This window comes from Cervus elaphus, chromosome 11 (assembly GCF_910594005.1).
Source record: "Cervus elaphus chromosome 11, mCerEla1.1, whole genome shotgun sequence".
In the NCBI taxonomy this organism is placed as follows: Eukaryota; Metazoa; Chordata; class Mammalia; order Artiodactyla; family Cervidae; genus Cervus; species Cervus elaphus.
In genome coordinates, this window is record NC_057825.1 from 36,833,408 (window position 1) to 36,856,173 (window position 22,766).

General features: G+C 50.8%; 1 protein-coding gene across 1 annotated transcript in view; it reads right to left on the reverse strand.

Moving 5' to 3' along the window:
* Window positions 1–22,766, reverse strand: part of GALNT14 (polypeptide N-acetylgalactosaminyltransferase 14) — a 220,215-nt gene that overhangs the window by 10,373 nt on the left and 187,076 nt on the right. The window contains exons 9-13 of the mRNA XM_043917622.1: window positions 19,881–19,984; window positions 9,084–9,210; window positions 6,884–6,976; window positions 2,119–2,202; window positions 1,494–1,638 (exon numbers count right to left, since the gene is read on the reverse strand). Coding sequence (XP_043773557.1) covers window positions 1,494–1,638; window positions 2,119–2,202; window positions 6,884–6,976; window positions 9,084–9,210; window positions 19,881–19,984 — 553 coding nt within the window. The remainder of the gene's footprint in view (window positions 1–1,493; window positions 1,639–2,118; window positions 2,203–6,883; window positions 6,977–9,083; window positions 9,211–19,880; window positions 19,985–22,766) is intronic.

Consider the following 22,766-nt stretch of genomic DNA (forward strand, 5'->3'; position numbering starts at 1 on the left):
GGGCTTGCACAGCTCCTACTCCTGAGGATAAAACTCAACCTCTTCAGCTGGGAAAAGAGGCTGTGAGGTGTTTCTTCCTTATTCTCTGGCCTCACCTTCACAGCTCCCTCACATTCCACCCCTCTGACTATGTCTTGAAAGGCATCCTGCCTCCCAGGCCCAGGGCGTGGTACACGCTGGACTTCCCCGCCTGCCCTTTCTCCCCTTCCTGACCCCCGTGTTTCTACTCATCTCTGAGGACACCACTCCTGCTCAGGTCCTCTGGGAAGACTTCCTAACCCTCATGCAGAGGTTGGACACCCTCGCTCTGCAGTTCTACAGCATCATGGACCAAACTCTCTCCAGGGCAGAAACTAGATCACAGTGGCTGCTGACTTGTTCCTTTCTGCATTAGATACCTTGAGGGGCCACCGATGCCCACAATGTGGCCTTTCATCTGTGCATCTCCACAGTCAGCAGAGAATGTACATGTTTGTTGAGTGAATGAATGAATGAGTGAATTCACGGATGGGTGAAGGCACTGAATTTGTGAATCAATAAAACAGAGGAGGTTACTAAAGCTGAAAGCATGAATAAAATTTCCAAGAAACCACTCACAGAGAAAAGAACAGTGAATTGAGAACCTTGGTGAATATTCACCATAAGGGTATGAGAGCTGGGGAGAGGAGCTGGCAGTAAAAACAAGCGGCGGAAAGAACAGAAATGCAGGACAACTGGGATCATGCAGTGTCCCCAGAGCCAGGAGGCAAGTCACGAGATGGACAAGCTCTAATGCATCCAGCAGGCCAAGTGTTACAGAGGTTGAGACAGGCTGTGAATGTGCCAGTGACTTTTAAAAGAGCTCGATCCTCAGAGGGCAGATCACTGACCCACAGAGTATTGATGAATCAGCTAAGGCACAAGGAAACCTTTCTGAGAAGGGGCGCCTGAGGTCCCTCTGGACCTGGGGGAAGCAGGAGAGGCAGAAGTGGAGCCATGGCCTGCAGAGGGCAGAAGAGCGATGATCAAGGGACCTGCCCAGAGACCAGAATGGTAGACGACGGGGAAGGCCATACCACCGCTGATGTGACTGCCTGGAAGGCAGGGTTAGATCAGCAGGGAGACGCATAGAGCAGGTATTTCATCCTGGAGGCAGTGGCTTTTCAGTTTGCATCTCATACCTTTGAGGTGGCCGTGCTGCCCACTCTGCCTGATCCAGCTCACATTTACCACCAGCAGCTTGGGCATCCTCATTCAACTCCTGCTAATTTAATGGTTAATTCCTAGAGGTGGTAAGTTGCCTGGGGAGGCCTCTTTAAGAGAAAGTCCATGCATTTGGAAACCTAGCGGAGTGAACCCAGTCCCAGAGTGAGGGGCATTGTGCTTCTCGTGTTCTGCTGTAGAGCTCCAGGTACAACTAGACACCTGGTTCATGCAAAAGCAGGAAGCAGAGGCCAAGCACATTCATATGTTCAAGTATCCCCAGCCATTCAAGTAGTCCCAGGTTACCTTACCTGGGACTTGGCATCCTTGCCTTCGGTCTTGACACAGGGGCTTAACTTGAGGTTGGAGATCTCCTGGTCTTTCCGCTTCTGAGCCTCCAGGCACTTCTGCCTCTGTCGGATACTGCCCTTCTGGATGGAAGAGTCCTTGGGCACCCTAGAGGAAGGCCACAGGAGGGATGAGAATCCGCGGTTCTTAGGATTAACAGTAACACCAGCTGTCGGAGAGGTCGGGCAGTGTCTGGAAAATGGCAGGGGCACGTCGCCCTGGCTGTGTTACGATGACTTGTACTACTCAGGGCCTGAGGATGTGAGAGGTACCACTAGGAATGAGGCAGCAAGGAATGACTCAGGAGTCTGGAGCCTGGAATCAGTGAGTCCATGCCCTAAAGTCACACTCCAGAGCTCAAACCCCAGCAGCTGAGAAATACTGCTAGAAGCCAACCTCAATCCCTCATGCCACCAATGAATAAAATTCTCTCTCAGGTTTCTGGGATAAGTGGAGCCAACTGGTCTTTTCAGACCTCCATCTAGTTAAAAACCCTCATAGAGATGGCCACGGGAAGTCCCTTCTCCAAACCAAGTTAGCAGAGGGTCTCTCTGAAGGCAGCAAAGGCTCAAAGCACAGGGCAGATACCTGAGTTCTGGGTAGACATTCTCCAGGTACCACTTGAAGCTCTGGCATTGCAGGTTCTTCCTCAGGTTCCGTCTGCTCTCGATGCTGGGGGCGGAAGAGGCGGGGAGACATGGAGACAAAACACAGCTGGTTGGAGACAGGTACCAGCCACAGGGGCCCAGGGGCACCCACCCTCCAGGCTGGGAGGTGCCCCATGCAGCCCATGCCCACTCTCTGCACCCACAGCTCTCTGGAGGGTGCTGGAGAAATTAACAGAGAGATTTTGAGAGCCCCAGAGAGAGCTATGGAAACACTTGGCAATACCTCATAGTGGAGCGGTGATGTCACCAAAGATTTGTGCTTTTACTTGGAAATAGAATTTGGGGGTGTTTTTACTTTTCATTAAAAACAAAGCTACAAGAACATTTGGTGTATTGTTAATAATTCACTGCCAGGGCTCTGGGTCTACTTCCTCACAAATCCCTCTTCGGATTCTGCTCTTAAAATACCACCCTTACTTCCCCCACCCGCTACCCCCAATTCTGGCCAAGCCAGCCTCAAAGAATTCTCTTCTTTAGCTGGTTCTGGGCTTTGGCCATCACATATTTACCGAGTACCTAGTATGTGCTGGGCATTGTGCCCAAGAGGGACCTGATGGTGAGTTTTCAAGCAAGAGAGACAGGTAAAGAACCAGGTGCCCACAGCCCAGGGTGGATATGGGGTAGGTGTGCAGGGGCTGTGGGAGCATCTCAGGGGTGGCCCCTTGCTTGTTGGGTTGGTGGTGGTCGGGTGGTGATGTGGAAGCTGGAAGGAAAGTGAACATTGTCTAGACAAACCAGAAAGAGGGTAAAGTGGGGGCCCCTGGTAGTGGCAAGGGAACAGCAGAGAGAGATCAGTGCATGTGAAGAGGGAAGGGGTCTATTGGCGGTAGCAGTGGTGCAGGTTAGAATGTGTTGGGGCGGGGGGCATGGGAGAGGGGAGGTGAGTCAGAGGAGAGGTGAACGTGCAGTCAAAAAGGTCCTGTGAAATACCAAGGAGGAGCTTGGCCTTTATTTTCAGGGCAATGGGCTGCCATGGATGGGTTTGAAACAGAGTACAATGTGGCAGTATTATTCCTTTAAGAGCATCTACTGATGGTGCCAAAGAATTGATGTTTTTGAACTGTAGTGCTGAAAAAGACTCTTGAGAGTCCCTTAGAATACAAGGAGATCAAACCAGCCAATCCTAAAGGAAATCAGCCCTGAATATTCATTGGAAGGCCTGATGCTGAAGCTGAAGCTCTAATACTTTGGCCACCTGATGCAAAGAAATGACTCACAGAAAAGACCCTGGTGCTGGGAAAGATTGAGGGCAGGAGGAGAAGGGGACGACAGGATGAGATGGTTGGATGGTATCACCAACTCAACAGACATGAGTTTGAGTGAACTCTGGGAGATAATGAAGGACAGGGAATCTGGGTGTGCTACAGTCCGTGGGGTCTCAAAGAGCTGGACACGACTGAGCAACTGAACAACAATAGCAACTGAAGGTAAATGAGTTTGGTGCCCAAAGCTGGAAGAGCAGTTAGGCACCAGGTCGAAACCTGGTGCCGACCATGCTTTCTGGCAGGGGAGTAGGGTGGGATGGGAGAGAGGGACAGGTTTCATTCTCTCTCCTTTTCCACCAGTACACCTGATTTCCACATACGCCCTGTTCTTCCTGGGCAACCACACAGAACCAGCCCTGCTTTCTCAAGCCTCGCCTCCTTCCACCCCAAAGACTGGACTGGGCACCCTCATCATACTGGAACTTCTTATACAGCATTTACTGCATCTCCTCACCAGACGCTAAGCAACATGAGGACAGGAATGACATCACTTGAAAAAGCCTAAATGTTCAGTATTTGCAAGAATCCAGATGATCAGTGTATGAGTGAGGCAGGACCTCTGGGACTTGGTGATAGTTTAGGTGTGGGAGGATGGGGAGGGAGAAATCAAGGTTGACACTCAAGATTTCTGGTTTGACAACAGGATGCATGGAAGAGCTAAGGTGGGGAATATGGTGGAAAGGAACAAGTTTAGGAGCAAACAGGAAGAGTTCAGTTAGAATTTGTTGAGTCAGAGGAGCCTGGGAGGCATCCAGGCAGAGATGTCCAGCTGCTATTCGGACATAAGGACTGGAGCTCAGGAGAGGTGCAAGATGTGTTTAATCATTCAGTTGTGCCCAACTCTGCAACCTCATAGACTGTAGCCCACCAGGCTCCTCTGTCCATGGGATTTTTTTAGGCAAGAATAAATGGTTGGTTGGGTTGTCATTTCCCTAAGGACTTGAGTTCAGAGGCGAGGTGGTGCAGAAAAGGATGGAAACGTGCTTATCGGCAGCACAGAGGTGGCTGATGTAAGACAAGGGTTTATGACAGGTCCTCTGGGAAGACCAACATACAAGGGTGGGCAGAGGAACCTAAGCCTGCAGAGTGGGCAGAGAGGGTGCAGTTTGCATCTCCGGATGAGAGCCAAGACTTCAGTTCTAGAAACCGAGATCAGAGGGGTGCCTAAAGGGGTTTGGGTGGGAGAAGACTCATATCAATAGAGTAATCGAGGAAGGTAAGGGCCCTGGGGGGCCATGGGTGGGCCAGGTGGGAGTGATTGTAGGGGATGGAGGCCATGGCCTCAGCTCACAGTCAGAAGAAGGGAAATGGGGAGCCACAAACAGCGATGTAGGCAGCTCTTTCATGAAGCTTGGCTCTGAAGGAGCAGAAGAGAGGTTGTAGGTGATGAGCAACGTTGGCTTGAGGGAGAGTTCTTATAGTTTGTTTTCTTTCCTTCTCTTTTTTATTTTTTAAAACATATGTAAGATACAGAATAAATTTAAATACTAAGGGGAACCATGCAATAGAGAAGAGAGTTGGGTGATCAGGGAGCGTGAAGGCACAGGGCGGGCCAAGTCCCCTGGAACAGGGGCTCCCACACTGTCTGCAGGTTAGAGTCACCTAGTTGGGGGGCAGGGCATCTTTTACAAATTCTACAGCCCAGGACACAGCCCAGACTTAATCTACTCTCTGGGGCTGGAATAGAGGCAGTAGCAGTTTTTGAAGCTCCTCAGGTGACTGAGATGTGCAGAGAGTCTGGAAACCATCACCCTGGAATTCTGCTCCTTGAGTTGAGGTCCTCAGACCAGCACCACCAGCACCACCTGGGGCTCGTAGAAATGCACACCTACTGAACCAACATCCACACTGTAACAAGATCCCCCGGAGATCTGTGTGCACATTAAAGTTTGAGAAGCTGAGAAGCAGGCGGAGATGAATCCAGGCAGTGGGAACCCGATCAGTGCTGATTTATGAATGAATGCAGGAGAGTAGAGTGCATCTGGGGAACAGGTAGAGGGCTGGCCTGCCACAGCGGGAGGCACCCCGCATCCTTCCAGATAAAAGAGACAGGGGGATAGTGCAGGCACAGGGTGGTCGGGCTCAGGAAGCTGGTGCTCTCTATTTCATCTATAAAACAGAGGTGTCATGTGCTGTGAGTGAAAGCAGGGCGGACTCCGCAGCTGGAGAAAATGGAAAAGGTACAAATGAAGATTGAAGGAGAATGCCGGCCAGGCAAGGGGGCAGGATTAAGAGGCCCACTGAGGGCCTCCCTGAGCCGGATGGCCACAGAGGCTTAGCAGCACCAGCTCATACTCCCCGAGCAGTTCAGCAGCCTGCCCACAGGGAGGAAAAGGCACAAAGTCAGGTTCACCCAAGGTCAAGAGGGAGGCCTGGGAGGGCGGGTAGATGCCCAACATGGCAAGAGATTCAAGGACAACATCTTTTAAGCACTCTGCTTACGCAAGAAAGTCGAACCCAAGCTGGAGAAAGGAAGGCAGTGAAGAAAGGAGGGGTGGACAGACATGGCCAATGAACCGGAAGTTAGCTGAGGACTCAGAATAAACACTGTGGGAGGCTCTGAGGAGAAGCGGAGACCAGCGTGGGTTTTCAGTTTCAGAAATGCAAACACTTTGGCAGGCTCGTGATTTAATCCACCTGGGAGTGACGGGCTCGATCGATGGAGTGTAGGCCGCAAACATGCCATCTGCTCCACAGCCTTAGTACGACTGAGGGACATCAGATGACAAAAGCCACCAGTTGCCCCCTCTCAAAAAAGATGAATATGACATCAATCAAGTTGCATTTTTCTCTACTCAAACCAGCCCTGAGTCGGGGAATGCAACATCACAAAGTTTGGGGATCAGACAGGTGTGATTTGAGCTTCTCCTCCTATAATGGTGTGATCCATGGCAAGTACCTGAAGATGTAGAAGCCTCAGGCTTCTTATCTGTAAAACAGGGGTAATTATACCCATTTCTCAGTTTGCAGAGGACTAATGAGGCATCTCATGAAATGGCATCTGGCCCTTAACTCCTCTCCCTGTGCTCTTCTACCCCCATGAAGCTGGAGCCCTGCTCTAGAGGAGGTCGACACAGTACTGTTCTTCGTAAAAAGAGGAGGATTTAGGCTTCAGCAGCTGAGGAGGAGGAGGAGGGAACTCTAATCTAGAGGGAGCAGCACTGCTTAGCCCAGCATGCCACCTTTCTGTAAAAAGCTGGAAACACCAGTCCACTGCACAGGGCATGGCTCTATCCACTGAGTGGATGGTCCAGGCTGCCAGGGTCTCCCACAGGCATGGGCCGGGGCCCTGTACCCAGGACTAGGCAGGAGCAAGAAGGCACAGGAAGGCAGAACAGGCCCAGCCCCGGCCCCGGCCCTGGTGGCCGGTGAGCTGTGGCTCTGGGCTGTCTGCACAAACCAACCAGGGGAGACACTCACTTGCCAAAGGGCCTCTCCAGGGCGAATGGCCGGGAAGCATAATAGTACTGCTTGTACTCATCCATCCATACTTCAGCTGTCCGCTTGGTGTTCCTGGAAAGACAAGGGGTGTCACGGATGGGCTGTCTGAGAGGACCGGGGATGTACCCAGCTAAAATACACACATGTGATAAGTGGGCAGTGTCGCCCACACGGGGGCCACCATGGTTCAGTAACTTTATTCTCCCCAGGGTGCTGAGCCCACCAATCTCCAAAGGGGCCTCTCCCCCAAGACACAGGATTTTAGTAGTCACGACATACTCTCTTCCCAAAAGGCACAGACCAGAGAAATTATACCAGAAATTGAACTTCCCATGGCTCTCAGAAAAAGAGAAAAAAGCCAAGAGAATCTGGTGTGTCCCTTTGGTGCCAGTACAAGAGGGGAGAGTGTTGATCATCTCATCTCTGGCCATCCAGGGGCTCCTGTTCTAGAATTCTCCCCATCAGCAAAGGGCGTGGCTCTCCAAGGGGGAAGCCAGTCACGCATGAGATTTGCACAGGCCATGTGATTAGCTTGGCGCAGGTATAAAGAATGAAGTAACCAAGCCATCTTGGTCAAATGTTTGCCAGGATTCTGAAGTTTTTTTAAAAAAAAATTAGCTATCTGCTGTGAGTCTGACCCCAAAGGTCACAGAAAAAGAGACAGACATGGAGGATGTTGTCACTCAGCTGTCTGGGACACCAGGGTACCAGGAAGAGAAGACACGGGAAAAAAATCAGAAGCCTAAGCAGCACCTCCCAAGGCCTGAGTACATGGACTCGGGGGTGTCACCAAGAGGGCATGGCCTGCCCTTCAAGCCCGTGGACCTGAAGGAGTTTTGCACATGCAGTCAGCTCTTGGTGCACTGAAGACAGCTCCTTGCCGGCTCCCTCCATTGGCCCAATCATAGCACACTGGACGCTGCCAAGACCACACTGCCCCGTTTCCCCTTAACTCCATTGGTGGCATGCAGGGCCCAGTCCCAAATGCAAGGAGCTTTCTAGAGCCCACGGCTCTGCCCCCCACTCCCCAGCTGGCCCCCGCTCCACATCATAGCCCCTTGACTTTCCTGCACCAGGCATCCCAGCTCACCTTTCCCTGTCAAGACCCCGAGCCCAGGCAGCCCTGCCTTTGTTCCAGTCCCTGCTAAGGGGGTTCTCATGACCCTACCCTGCCCAGCATGAGATCAGCTTCCTCACTGGTCAAGCCTACAGCTCCCCTACACCTGTCCACACCCACACCTGTCCACACGTGTGAGTAACCAAGGATGAGAGAACCCAGAAGAAAACACTGCAGGGGAAGAAAAACACTCAAAGAGGTGCTCTGTTCCTCCCTCCCCAAAATGGACCAAATGAGAGGGCAAAAAAAAGGCAAAGGAGGAATAAATGGGGAGTGAAGTTGTCAAGTGACAAGAGGATTAGACAGAAGGGGAGAAGAAGCTGGAGGAAAAGATGAGCAGAAGGAGAAAAGGAGGTACAGAATTCTTTTTAAAGGAGAGGAAAAATGTTGAAGGAGAAGAAATCATGAAAAGGAGACAGGTGTATGGAGGGAGCAAGAATAAGCAAGTGGGCATCGCTGGGTCACTGAGATCTCCTGATCTCTGTCCTGTCCCTGGGCAGGAAGTGACGAGCCCCAGGAAGGGAACCCAGGGCCTACGGCAGCCTGGCCGTTTCTGTGCACCCACGAGGCCCTGGAGCAGTCACCTAGGCTGTATCTACTTGTGCCTCCATTCCCGAATCTTCCCCAAGGGCCTTTCCCCTGGTGACCCAGCCTGAAGGTGATCCCTGCAGATCCCTGCAGGGGATCTTCTAGAACTCAGCAGCAAAAATGGCTGCCCTCCCCCTGCCCCAAACAACACAAAATACCCAGAGCCCTGAGCCCTGCGGGAGGGTGCTGCCTAGTGACTCAAAGGCCCCAAGGCCACAGGCAGGGCCTTGCCAAGCCTGGGAGAAGTCAAGGGTGGAAAACGACCTCAAGGCCTCCAGCCTGGACCTGGATGGGCAGGCCTGACCTCTCTTGCCCAGGCTGTGGCCCAGCAAGCATAACACGCAGCCCCTGTCCATTCACGACACTCAGGCAGCCGAACCTACCAGAGAACCCAGGACAGCCACAGCCCATCACCAGAAAAGCCCGTGGCCACCGCCACCCCCGGGGAACCCGAACCCCCACAACAATGCTTACTTTATATACGTGTTGGCGTTGCCATCTGGGAAAATATACGGGTGCTTCTTCCGGAAGACATGGCCCACTCGGCTGCAGGGAACGATCTCCAGGCTGCCCCCACACATCCATACCCTGAAGGAGATTTCTGCAAGACAGCGAGGCCCCCATCACTGCTCTGCCTCCTAGACTGAGCCCTGAGACACCAGGCGCCAGGGAATCCCAGGTCCCAAGGCGAGGGGAGGGCGGCCAGCAGCCTGCCTAGGACACCGACTCCACAGCCAGACTCCACGGGCCTGCTACCTCGGTTGCCCTGCCCACAACGAGAATGCTAAACAACTCACACCTGGGAGGGTGGTTTGCCTTAACAAGGAAACTGGCGGACACAGAACATATGGAGGGCTGTGCTTATGCCTTTGGAACACTCTCTGGGGCCAGCAGGGTGGGGGCTTCTGTGTGAGGCTTTGGCCTGGAACAGAGGAGCCCAGGGAATATGAGAGACCTGCTTTTGAGCATATGGAAGGTTTCCGGGTGGAAGATGGATTAGACTAGCTCCTATGACCCTAGAAGGTCAGAACCAGGACCAAGGAGAAAGACTTTTCCATTAGAGACTATGGGAGAATTTTCTGCTGGTCAAGGTCCAGATAGAAGGGGTTGTCATGGAGTTAGTGCATTTCCCACTCTGACAGGCTGGCAAGCCACCTGGCCAGGATGGGACAGATAAGACCAGTTCCCAGGAGGCGCCTGGACAAGGTGTCAATGCTGAGAGTCCATTCTATCTCCTGCAAGGGCATCTGAATCACAGCTCAGAGAAGGAAGTCTGAGCCATAGCCAAGAGCTGCGAACAACCATAGAAAGTGCTGGAAGCCTCGAAGCTGTTGCTGGGGTGCTCGCCTGGGTAGGGATTTGCAAACAAACCCATTTTCCCCAGTTGGCTGCTGTAGCAGGGACCTCAGGGAGTGGGATGAGGTAGAGTCAGGAGAGGTGGGTGGGCTGAGACCATGCTGGCCGATGCTCTTCTCCCTCGAAGCTGCTTCCCACAGGCTTGGAGCAGTGGTCCTGCCCGAGAAGGGAGTGGTGCTATACCAGGGTGGGGAGGGGGAGGATGCCATCACTGCCATCATTTGGAACCGCTGAATGCTGTGAGGGCATTTCATTACTGCTTTTAACTTTTCTACAGATGGTGCACCCCTTTACTGACTGCTCCCAGTGCAATTGCCCCCCTGTATCCCGCTCGATATGCCACCAATGGGAAGAGCCAGTTTCGCATCTGGAATGCCTGCCTGGGCTTCTATAGTCAAGCTGAAGAAAGAGGAGTTTGCTTCAGGAAACACCCAGGCTGGTGGGCGACAACCTCTGGAAGCAGACTGGTGTCCACGAGCAGAGACCAAAGAGGTGGGTATTCTACTACTGCCCACCACATCTGATGTGCCCCACCCCTCCGCACCTTGGGCCCCACCTTCCTGGGTTTCCTTACCATGGGGTCCTCTCCCTCAGCCTCTGTCCCTTCCATGTCCTGCTGTCTTTCTCCCTTCTTTTCAACCCTGCAAGCAAGTGCTTGGACACAAGTTCTTCATCCTGATCCTCACCTGTTCTCTCACCCTCTCCCTGTCCCCTCCTGTCTCCTGCCCTGTGTCCCTGGGAAATTTGCAGGCCAAGCTTCCTCGATACCCCTCTCAACCTGCCCAGGTGCTCTCCCCGACAGGATAGAGCTCATTCCCAGCTTGCTCAGATTTCCCTCAGAGCGGGGGCAACATGGACACTAGGGTGAGGAAGGGACTTCTCAAGATTGCTGCCAAATGATGGCAAGAACATATGGTGGGGAGAGACTAGAAGAACTTGGCTTTGGGGTCAGCGGCTCTGAGTCTGCAGAAATCCACTAGCCCCGTTGCTGGGGAAACCTACTTGACCTAGTTGAGGCTGGGCTTCTTCACCTGTCAAATGAAGATCATAAAAGTACACCACAGGATTGCTGTTGGCATCATTGAAGTGGAACTTCGAGAGTAAATGTGAAAACTCTTAATTAAGTGCGATGGAAAGCTCAGTGACACAAAACACTCCTCTAAAGCCAGTCTCTTTAAGACATGGATGCCAATGACATCACCCTCCCCGTGCCCACTTTCAACTTCCGAGACGGTTTACAGCTTCCTGCTTCTTCCACAGGAGGCACTTGAAATCTGTGGACCTAACACTGGAGATTTTGATTCCCCACAAAAGTCAATGATATATGATAACCTGGTGTTTGGCTGGGGCACTGGTGGAATCGTGGGCCCCAACCTAGTGTTTGTGGGAGATGATGAGTGAGCTTAGCTGATGGCCAACATCCAGCTCTCCATCTTGTAGTGATGCTCAGAGGGGCGGGAGGGCTCAGTGCAGGGAAATGTGATGGTATGTGTGTGAATTTAGTCCCCATGGCTAAGATCTACTGGACTCCAATCAACTCCTCTCCAGGATCTCAAAACAGGGTTCACTCTAGCTCCCAGAAAGGAAAACCCTCACACCCCTCAAAAATTGAGATGGAGGCCTTGCTTACTGGATATAACCTGTGAATTTTGTGCAAGTATTCTTCCAAAAATATGCATACGTTTCTGTGGTCTCTTCCTTACATGCATTCAAATGAGACATATGTCCCTCATTTGCAAAATGAATCCCTCCAACCTGTGCAGTCTCCACACCCCCAGCTCCCACTAAACCTGTTTCCCTGTGCTTCCTTCACCCACCATTTTGCTTTGCTCTGAATCTACTGCCCCCCACTCCTCTGCCACCATCATGCAGAGATCCCCATCTCAGAAAGTACTGACCCCTGGCCCTGGTCCTTCTCTACCTTCCATCTGGGCTCCTGGCATTCTCCACCCCAAGGCTCTGGGTCTGAGTGCCTTGCTGTCCCTGCTTCTTCATCTGGCCCAACCTTCACTTGATGCTGAGGATTCATTCCCATTCTGCCAGCCCAGCTCTCCTCTGGCCTCCAGGACCAACTCCCATGGCTGCCTGCGGCTCTGTCCAGGTACACTGGATGCCCTCAGATGCAGTACATCTTCTACCCATCATCTTCCTCTCATAGCCCCCTACAACCTGTCTCCTCTCCTCTGCCTCTAAAACCATCGTCCCTGCTTGTTTTCCTGTGTCTGTGCTTGAAAACGTCTCAGTTCTGCAGACACAAGCCACGGGAGGAAAGGACCCCTCCATTTACTTTTGGGCTGGGCTTTGCTGGGTCCTCTCTCAGGTAGTAACTTAAGAGTTGTCCCAACAAGCCCACTCGTGGTTGTGGATGTTATTTTTCAAAGCAGAATCAGTCCTGATGGGACTGCGGGTGGCTAGCATTCAAAGTGCATCTCCCCAGGTCCAAAACTCCTGCCCCTGCCCTGATCCCACCTCCCTCAGTGTGAATACCCACCATCAGCCAATACTGCTGCGGGCACAAAGATACTGACTTCAGGGCACTCACAGACGGACAAGAGAGGCCAATCTATAACCAGCTGTCCCATTTCTACCTCATCAACTCCTTCATCCACTCCTGACAGCTGCCTGTCTCACCTCTCCTTCTGGTTAACTGATGCCCCCAGAGTCTGCAGCCCGAGATGCAGTAAGAGCACCTCTGCTCTGGAGTCCAGAATGTCGTAACCAAGATGACCTGAGCAGCATGCCTTGCTGTCCTGCGGCCAGAGTCAAGGCAGTCTGAGTGAGGAAGCTTGAAGTGTTCAGAGTGGTGTAAGGATGTTTGGGTACCACAATGAGGAGTATTTAAGACCTAGGACATCCCTCTAGTTATCCTACGTATATCTACACCACGACTGCAGGATAGCGCTGTGCATCCACCCAGGACTGGGAGCCAGGCCCAGTGACTCACAGGTTTATGCTGAAGCCTCTGGGAAAGCCTTGTGATCCCAAAGCCCCAGGCAGTAGGGGCCACAGACCGAGGCATAAAGCAGCGGGTTCTCCAGGTGCAGCCCTGATCCTCTACTTGTCAGCAGCTCCTGCAAAGTCATCACTTTCTCGTGTGAAGGAGCAAAAAGACAATGTAGGGAGTTTGGGGGAGGGGGTGGTTCTTGCTGAGTCAGCACCCGCATACTCCCCAGTGACAAATGTCATGCAGACCTAAATCCGCTCTGAATTCCAGGCAGGGAGATATGTAATTATTCCATCCACACTGGGGGTGCTGTTACCTTATTTTCTTTAAACTTCAGATTAATATTTGGGAAGAAACTGCCCTCCTCACCCTCTGTTCTCAGCTCTTCCCTTCTATCTCCACATCAACCCATCAGTAGCGTTACCAGTGCTCATAAAACCACAACACTTCGCCAGAACCAGCGTCCACCTGACAAGCCGTGATGGTGGACAGGAGTTCCGGTGAGAGGAGACAGCTTCCTCCCCCAGAATCACACCAATTCCTCTGCCACTTCTCAGCCATATAGGTCAAGGCTGGAATTTCCTTTGATAGCCTAGTTTCTGGACAAAGGCAATGGGAGCATTAGACCTGGCTCTACTTAAGGCAGGAAGCCTGTATTAAGTGGAGCCTCACGAACTGTACACAGATATCTTTTATCTAACAGCATCAGCCACTTACCACTGGACAAGGTGAAATCTTGTGAGGACAAAGGGATTGGAGTGGACAATGATGGGCAGAAAGAGACCGTTGCTCATCAGTCCACAGAGACAAATGTGATGACAAAGATTTTCCTTTCAAAAAATCTTTACGTTCTTTGAGCCACTCGGCCAGAAACCTCTGTTTTTTTTTTTTTTTAATGAGTCCACAGACTCGAGTAGAAGCAATCTTACTGAGCCACAAAGGACAGGCTTGAACCTGTGAGCAAAACTGTGCTTCACATCACTGGGGACAGTCAGGGCCGCATCCAGGCTCCCGACTTCTGAGGTGTAAGCACAGGCTCATCATGGTCACCACAGGCCGTCCAGCAAATGTCATGGCACACACCCTTTACCTCTCCACCATGCCTCTGGAAATGGGTGGTCTTAAGGGACCACACCTGGGCCTAGGGCTTAACAAGCAGCCCCACCTGGGGGGAAAGATGACTCTTCATCAAACCTGGATGCTCTTCTCAGATGAGGCCACTTCTCTTCTCTTGAGCCCCTGAACCTCGAAAGGATGAGGCCGAAGAGAAAGCGGGAGGGATCTGCTGTCGCTGCGGGTCTGACAGGGTGCTCCTCTGACAAGCCTGCTCATGCAGCCCAGAGAGGAGGCAGGGTCCCTGTGCAAGGCCTCATTCACCTTCACGGAGACCCTGGGAGCTTAATGGGTTTCCACTGCTGACCCTGCTGCCGTAACAAATTACACCAGCTTGGGGGGCGGGGGTTGGTCCGGCCCTCTGCCGAGGGTCTCCCAAGATCAAAATCAGCAGGATTGGGCTTCTGTCTGGGGGCTCTGAGGCTTTCCAGTTTACTCAGCTTGTTTGCAGAAGCCAGTTGCTCTCAGCCGTGTGACTGAGGTCCTCTCTTCCTCGTTGGCTGTAGGTCAGAAGCCCCCTTCCTCCTTCTACACGGTCCCTCCCTGTTCACACCTGGATGATCCTTGCTAGGCTGTGAATCTCTCAACTGCTTCTGCTCCATCTCCTCTCTCTCCAGGCAAAGAAAGTTCTCTGCGTTCAACGGCCCACCTGATGAGACTGGGCGCCCCCGGATAATCCAGTTTGCTGTCCTAGCTTAGGACGCAGTAGCCATCTGCAAACTCAGTGAGGGAAAGTAACTTTTCCAGGGACACACAGCCAGGGACGACCACAGGATTCACACGTAGGCCTGTCTGACCCCACAGCCCAGGTTGACACACACGTGACCCTCCAAGCCCGACACTGCCTAACGTCCCTGACTACATTCTGGGGATGGAGGAGGTGGTGCTGGCAGCTCCTCTCTGGGACCCACCTCATCTCTCTTTCCTCAGTATTGTCTGTTGTATCTGCTATGCTTTGGAAGCCACCCGCCTCCATTTTAAATCCAGAAATCCCATATTCTCCCTTCATATATGTACCAAGGTCTCCACTTTGGAAATGTACACCTCTTCCCACCATACACACACACACACACACACACATACGCAGAGACACACATACACACATGCATGTGCACACACACACACACACACACACTTCTACTGGGCAATAGGTTCCTTTCATCTCTAAATCTCTAAAGACCAAAAGCTAAAGTGAGTAGATGTATTAGATATTTTTCATGTATCCTGTGTTATGCAAATTGGAGTTTAAACATCCAATATTAATGCAAAACAACTTCTGGGGGGAAAAAAGGCTAAAAGCCACACTTCCCTAAAGGCTGCTTCTACGCTGAACTGCAGATGTAATTATCAACACTCTTCAGTTCCTCTTAGAAACGCTTTGTGGGAATAATGGCACCAGGGTCGGGCTGCTTGAGTGCTCAGCAGTGTCAGCATTCAAGTGGCTGCTGAGGTCGCTCCCAAAAGATGAAAGTGAGATGGGCGGGTGAGGCAACGTGCCACTGAGGATGGTCCCAGTCACCCTGGCCGGAGCCTTGTCCAGTGATCTCATGGGCTTTTGTGCTGTGAAATCAAATCAATGCAACAAAAGCAACCACATCTGGAACACACAGAAATTTCATGTCTTGGGAGAGAACAGATATCTCTTCCTGCTGTTATTCCCCACAAAAAGAGATACATGGATCAAAGGAACAGAATGGAGAGCCCAGAGATAAACCCACACACTTAATCCTCAACAAAGGAGGCAAGAATAGACAACGGAGAAAAGACAGTTTCCTCAGTAAGTGGTGTTGGGAAAGCTGGATAGCTGCATGCAGATCAATAAAGTTAGAACACATCATATACAAAAATAAACTCAACATGGCTTAAGGACTTAAGTATAAGTCATAGCACCATAAAACTCCTAGAAGAGAACATAGGCAAAACATTCTCTGCTATAAATAGTACCAATGTTTTCTTAGGTCAGTCTCCCAAGGCAAAAGAAATAAAAGCAAATATAAACAAATGGAACCTAAGCAAACTTACAAACTTTTGCATAGCAAAGGAAATCACAAACAAAATGAAAACACAACCTGTGAACTGGGAGAAAGTATTTGCAAACAATGTAACCAACAAGGGCTTAATTTCCAAAATATTCAAAAAGCTCATATAACTTGATATATTTTTAAAAAAACTCAATCAATAAAGGGGCAGAAGACCTAAACAGACATTTCTCCAAAGAAGGCATACAGATGGCCAACAGACACATGAAAAGATGCTCAATATCACTAATAAGTAGAGAAATGCAAATCAAAACTACAATGAGGTACCACCTCACACTGGTCAGAAAGGTTATCATCAAAAAGTCTATAAATAATAAATGCTGAAGAAGGTGTGGGGAAAAGGAAACCCTCCTGCACTGCCGGTAGGATTGTAAGTAGGTGCAGCCACTATGGAGAACAGTATGGAGACTTCTTAAAAAGCTAATAATAGAGCTACTATATGATCTAGCAATCCCACTTCTGGACATACATCCAGAAAAGACGAAAACTCTAATTGGAAAAGATCCATGCGCTCCGATGTTCACAGTAGCACTATTCACAATATTCAAGACATGAAAACAACCTAAATGTCATCAATAGATAAATGGATAAAGAAGATGTGGTACATATATGTATATATATCTATATATACAGATAGATATGTATATAGATATATATACACACACAATGGAATATTACTAAGCCATAAAAATAAAATGAAATAATGCCATTTGCAGCAGCATGAATGGATCTACCGATTAACACACTAAATGAAATGTCAGACAGCAAAAGACAAATAACATACAATCACATATCATAGATGTGGAATCTAAGAAAATTATACAAATGAACTTATTTACAAAACAGAAACGGATTCACAAACATAGAAAACAAACTCATGGTTAACAAAGGGGAAAGTGGAGGGTGGGGGAAGGATTAATTAGGAATTTGAGATTAATATCTATACATGACCATATATGAAATAGAGAGCCGACAAGGACCTACCATATAGCACCGGGAACTATATTCAATATCTTATAATAAGCTATAAGGGAAAAGAATCTGAAAAAGAATCTATAGGTATATGTATAGCTGAACCACTTTGCTGTATACCTAAAACTAACACAGTATTGTAAATGAACTATACTTCAATTTTTCTTAAAAAAAAAAAAAAGCATTGCTTTTTCTGGCATGTAAAATGCTATAAAAAAAAATGTCCAGAAATGACTTTTAAAGTGCTAGGAGCTGGCTATAACGAATGGAATGGTGGAATTGGAGAAAACAGTATTTCCTGTGATAGCTTTCTGCAGGGTTTTTTTTTTTTTTTTTTGTGGTTTGAAACATTTTGTGATGAGTATAAAATGTCTCTCTCACACCTCCCCTGGGGTTTCTCTCTACTTTTCTGTTCCAATCAGCACTTATTAATTCCAGACCACTGGGAAGCCACCTAGAGGGGATCACCCTGGATGTGAGCAGATGTGTGTCAACATTGCTATAAGGAGATGGTACTGGTAGGCTGGGGCTTCCCAGGTGGCACTAGTGGTAAAGAATCTGCCTGCCAGTGCAGGAGACATAAGGGATGCGGGATCGAGCCCTGGGTCAGGAAGATCCCCTGGAGGAGGGCATGGCAATCCACTCCAGTATTCTTGCCTGGAGAACCCCATGGACAGAAGAGTCTGGTGGGCTACAGTCCATAGCATCACACAGGGTCAGACATGGCTGAAGCAACATAGCACAGACGCACTGGTAGGTTGGACCAGAATGTGACGTCATTGAAAATAGCATGCTGCCTGCATCTACACATGGCTGCCGTGGTAAGGAAGGATCACACGCATTTTGTGAGGGTCCACAGGGCAGAACACGGTCCAACAGATGGAAGCTAGGCTTTGGTTTGACTTAGAAGATTTACTAACAATTCAACACAAACATTCTCAGTGACAGAACTTGCCAGATTGTGAAGCAGCAAACATATCATCATAAATAGCATTCAAGCGGACACTGGATGACTGCTATCTATCAAAAGAGCTGTAGAAAGGATTCCATGAATGGAAAGAAAGGCTAGAGCACACCACGAAGAATCATGAGAGGTACTGTGAACACCGGGACATCTGATGGGCTCTGTTCAGAGAGAGAGAGAGATCTTGTCCCCATTGAGAACACCAAGGGCGTACCTGGCTCCAAGTTCTCCTGGGCTGGTGCCGGGAGATCCCACCTCAAACTCCACTCCAAAGATCCTCATGGGATCCCAGGACTGAGTCCCAGGCAGGATATTTGGTTTCTAAGAGTTGGGGTTTTCTGCTTTGTTTGCGGAGTTTCCAATCTGGCCCCCATATGGCAGGAGACGGATTTTTCTGATGGATTTCTGTACACGGCCCGGTTTGGGAGAACAGATGCCGTTGGTCAGGCCAATAGCCATAAATTTCCGGGAAATAACTCTTGGTGACTGAGGAAGAAAGCCATAAAGCAGCCTGGAGGCAGGGACAGGAGAAAACAATGGCAGAGGACAATGTATGGCATTACCACTGAATGCCAGGACGAACCTCATGGATCATTCTCCTGGCTCGCACCATTGCGTGGGGGGTGACTGTGCCAAACACGTTCCCCGGTGTCCAGAGAAGGGGAAGGGGTCCTGACATCCCAGACTCTTCCTCTTCCTCTCCTCTGGTTTATTCATCAAATAGTTACTGAAACCTCCTTCGCAGAAGGCACCATACAGAGCTCGCCAAGAACAAACAGACCAAGTCCCTGCCTAGTGCAGCTTACATACTGGTCATCTCTTAGGTCTCACCTGCCTGAGGGAAGGAACAGTACCTAACACGGACTGTGTCCATATGGTGCCCGGAGCTTTCACAGACTTACCTGTGTGGGTTTCCACAACAACCCCCAAGCATCCATGTGTTACACTTCTAACACATGAGGAGACTGGAGGGTCAGTCAGTGTCATCAGCAAGATGGAATGGGTCTCTGACTACTTTCTCCTGTATCTGTACATGGCAGCCCTATGTCATGGTGGCCAAAACTGGCCATCTGTTTGCACAGTTCTAGAGCCTGGAACCCAGCCCCTCCATCCCCTTCACTTTGCATCACTTTGCAAGAAAAGGTAAGGGCAAGTTGCCTCCAGAGCTTCTGTAGCAGTCACCCAGCTGTTCTTGTTCAGTCCGACTCTTTGCAACCCCATGGACTGCAACACGTCAGGGTTCCCTGTCCTTCACTATCCCCTGGAGCTTGCTCAAACTCATGTCCATTGAGTAAGTGATGCCAACCATCTCATCCTCTGTCGCCCCCTTCTATCACCCTCAATCTTTCCCAGCACCAGGGTCTTTTCTCTTCACATCAGATGGCCAAAGTACTGGAGCTTCAGCTTTAGCATCAGTCCTTCCAATGAATATTCAGACCCTCCTCATTAACTCAGGCTATACCCCTAGAGCAGCCAACAGATGTGATCCAGATGTTAGTGGCGGTGCTTTCAATCTTCCTCATACTTTTATCCCCAGTCTCCTTCCAACTCTAAATTTCCAAGTTCAGCACTCCTAGCTCAGGTCTGCCCTCAGCCTGCCCTCGGGCTTGGTGCTCTTCCTTGGTCTTTCTGGCTTTTGCATCTCAACTTCTCCCTAAGGGTCCTCTGGGCATGTTTCCCTGGTCCTCAGCATCCACGTGGCCCCATGGAGAAACAATCTCCTTTCCTCCCCGCTTCCAGCAACCACTCCTCTGATGCCCCACATGGTCTTCCCCCAAAGAAGTGACCTGCTGCCCATCTCCCTGGCCCTTATCACAGGCCCAGGTGGTCCAAGGACATGGAGACCTCTGGCCAGGCCCCAAGACGCAGAGCCAGCGACTCACCGAAGTTCTCCCCACCCCAGATGTCCATGTCCGTGTCGTATTTCCCCAGGTAGTCGAACCAGGATTTGTCCATCACGAAGAGCCCTCCAGCTATGATGGGAGTCCTGTGAAGTTGGCAGGAAAAGAGGGAGGGTCAGTCAAGGGAGGGGAACCACTGTCATGTTCTTCTGCCCTTTCAGTCCTGACGTTGAGGCCATATCCTTCCCGATTCTGCTCCTCTTCAGAGAGACCCACACATGGTCCACTTACCCCAAACAGGAACACATTCTGGGACTTTTCCCATTGACTGTAAACCTACTGACCCTGCAGACAGGCTAATTCACTCATCTGCACACCTCCTGTGGGGGGGTTTCCAAATTTGCTCAGAAGTCCAGCCTTCCCTGCCTCTCTCACAGGCCCTGCCCAGCGGGGCTCTCCTGGGAGCCCCACAACAGAGGGCAGGGACTGTGGGCCACTGACCGGGCACAGAAGAGAGGCTGGGGCAGCACTGTGAACAGCACATCTGTTTCTTGAGACTGGTCTCTCTCCCCTCCCCGCTCCCCCACCGCCACGACAGATTGAATTATATGCCTTGAAAAATGTGCTGGGGTTTTAACCCCCAGTGGGCTTCCCAGGTAGCGAAAGTGGTAAAAAACTGGCCTGCCAATGCAGGAGATGCAGGTTCAATCCCTGGGTCAGGAAGATCCCCCTGGACCCCTGGAGGAAGGCATGGCAACCCACTCCAGTATCCTTGCCTGGAGAATCCCATGGACAGAGGAACCTGGTAGGCTATATAGTCCATGGGGTCGCAAAGAGTTGGACATGACTGGAGCGACTTAGCACAGACGCAACCCTCAATACCTCAGAATGTGACCTTATTTGGAGAAAAGGTCTTCACAGAGGTGAAAAAGCTAAAATGAGGTCATGGGGCTGGTCCCAATCCAATAGGACTGGTGTCCTTATAGCAGGAGATACTCAGTCGCAGAAACAGACATGCACAGAAAGAAGATGAGGTGAGGAGACACAGAGAGAAAGTGGCCCTCTGCAAGCCCAGGATGGGGTCCAGCACGGCCCTCAGGAAGAAGTCACCCTGCTGACACCTCGAACTTGGACTTCTGGTCTCCAGAACTCAAGACAGCACATTGCTATGGTTTAAGCCATGCAGCCTGTGGTGCTCTGCTGCAGCAGCCTTCATCTTCATCCTCTTTCCTTGGGGCCCCTCCCCAACTCCCCTCTCCTTGGCTGCTGAGAGAGATTCCAAAGAAGCTACTTGGAAAGGAAAGGGCTGCAGAATCCAGTCAAACAACCCAATGATCACAAGGATGGGTATCTGGGGTGGGGGTGGAGGGTGAGCCCCTGGGACTAGGCCCCGCATTCAGCAGGTCCAGACAGAGAAGGGAGCTTTATGTCAAACAGTCAGTTGATACGGAGCAGGTCAGAAGCTCGGTCAGCCAGTGCCATGACATCCTACTGTCCTCTGACAACTGGCTCAATCCTGGGAAACACTTGTCCTCTGATGAGCAGAGATATCCCACAGGAAGACAACCAGCCCTGAGAACCCCTCCCCTGGGACAGAGAAGGGAAACCAGAGCCACCCTGTCCTTGCCTCGGCCTACTGCTGCTTCAGGTGACTCTGGGAGTGTGGTGAGTAACCGAGGCACTGCTGGGCTGCATGGCCTTCAGGATGATCAGAAGGTTCTGCTCTCCCTTGAGGAATAAGAGCACTATCTGGTGTACCACGCAGCTCCCATCTCCCTCTCAGCATCACTCCAGATCGTGAGGGCTGGAGGAGGGAGGAGGGGCTGGGTGGTATATGCGACAGAGGTTCCACTGCAGGGTTCTCCCAATCTCCACTGTCTGTCACCACTCAATCCTTCATAGCCCTTTAGGTCTCTGTTTGACTTAAGTTAGTTCAGCGAAAAGGCTTCCCCGGTGGCTCAGATGGTAAAGAATCCGCCTGCAATGCGGATGACCCAGGTTTGATCCCTGGGTTGGAAAGATCCCCTGGAGAAGAGAATGACAACCCATCCAGTATTCTTGCCTGGAGAATTCCTTGGACAGAGAAGCCTAGTAGGCTACAGTCCATGAGGCAGCAAAGAGTCAGACATGACTAAGCAACTTACACACAAACAATTCAATGAGAATGATCAGACATTTACTCTATGCAGGCCCTGAGATGCAGAGGTACCCCAAGGAGCCCAGGGCATCTCTGCATTCCCCAGAAGGAGCAATTCTAGTTCCCTGGTGTTCTCGCCACATCCTCAAGCACTTGCTGGCCTCCTGAGGCTCCACTGGAGGCCGATAAGGTTTGGCTTGGAGGTTCCCAACAGGACTGGGACAGGCGTGCTCTCCAGTCTTAGGAATATCAAGGCCACACACGTGATACTGAGACTATTACTTGGACGGCCAAGCCCTCAGATGGGCCTGACCCCAGGCAGCCATCCGGCCACTGTGCTGTGGGTCACAGTGGGGGCTGGAGGTGAGAATGTAGATCAGGACAAGGCCATCTACAGCACCACACAAGCAGCCCAGAGCTGACACACCAGTCATGCGTGTGAGCACGTAGCAGTGGCCACGCCTTGATAGCAGCCTCCACCTATAGCAATGGCTGACGACCCTCCTGGGCTGAATACTGACATCCAGGACCTGGAGGCCAAGGAACCTTCTTTCCCCTTGTCAGAGGCTCAAATGGGACCATGTTGAACCCTCCAACATTTAGCAGGAAGTGTAAGTACATCGAGGCTTCCCAGATGGCACTAGTGGTAAAGAACCCACCTTAGGAGTTCATAAGAGACATAAGAAACACAGGTTTGATCCCTGGGTTGGGAAGATCCCCTGGAGGAGTGCATGGTAACCCACCCCAGTATTCTTGCCTGGAGAATCCCATGGACAGAGGAGTCTGACGGG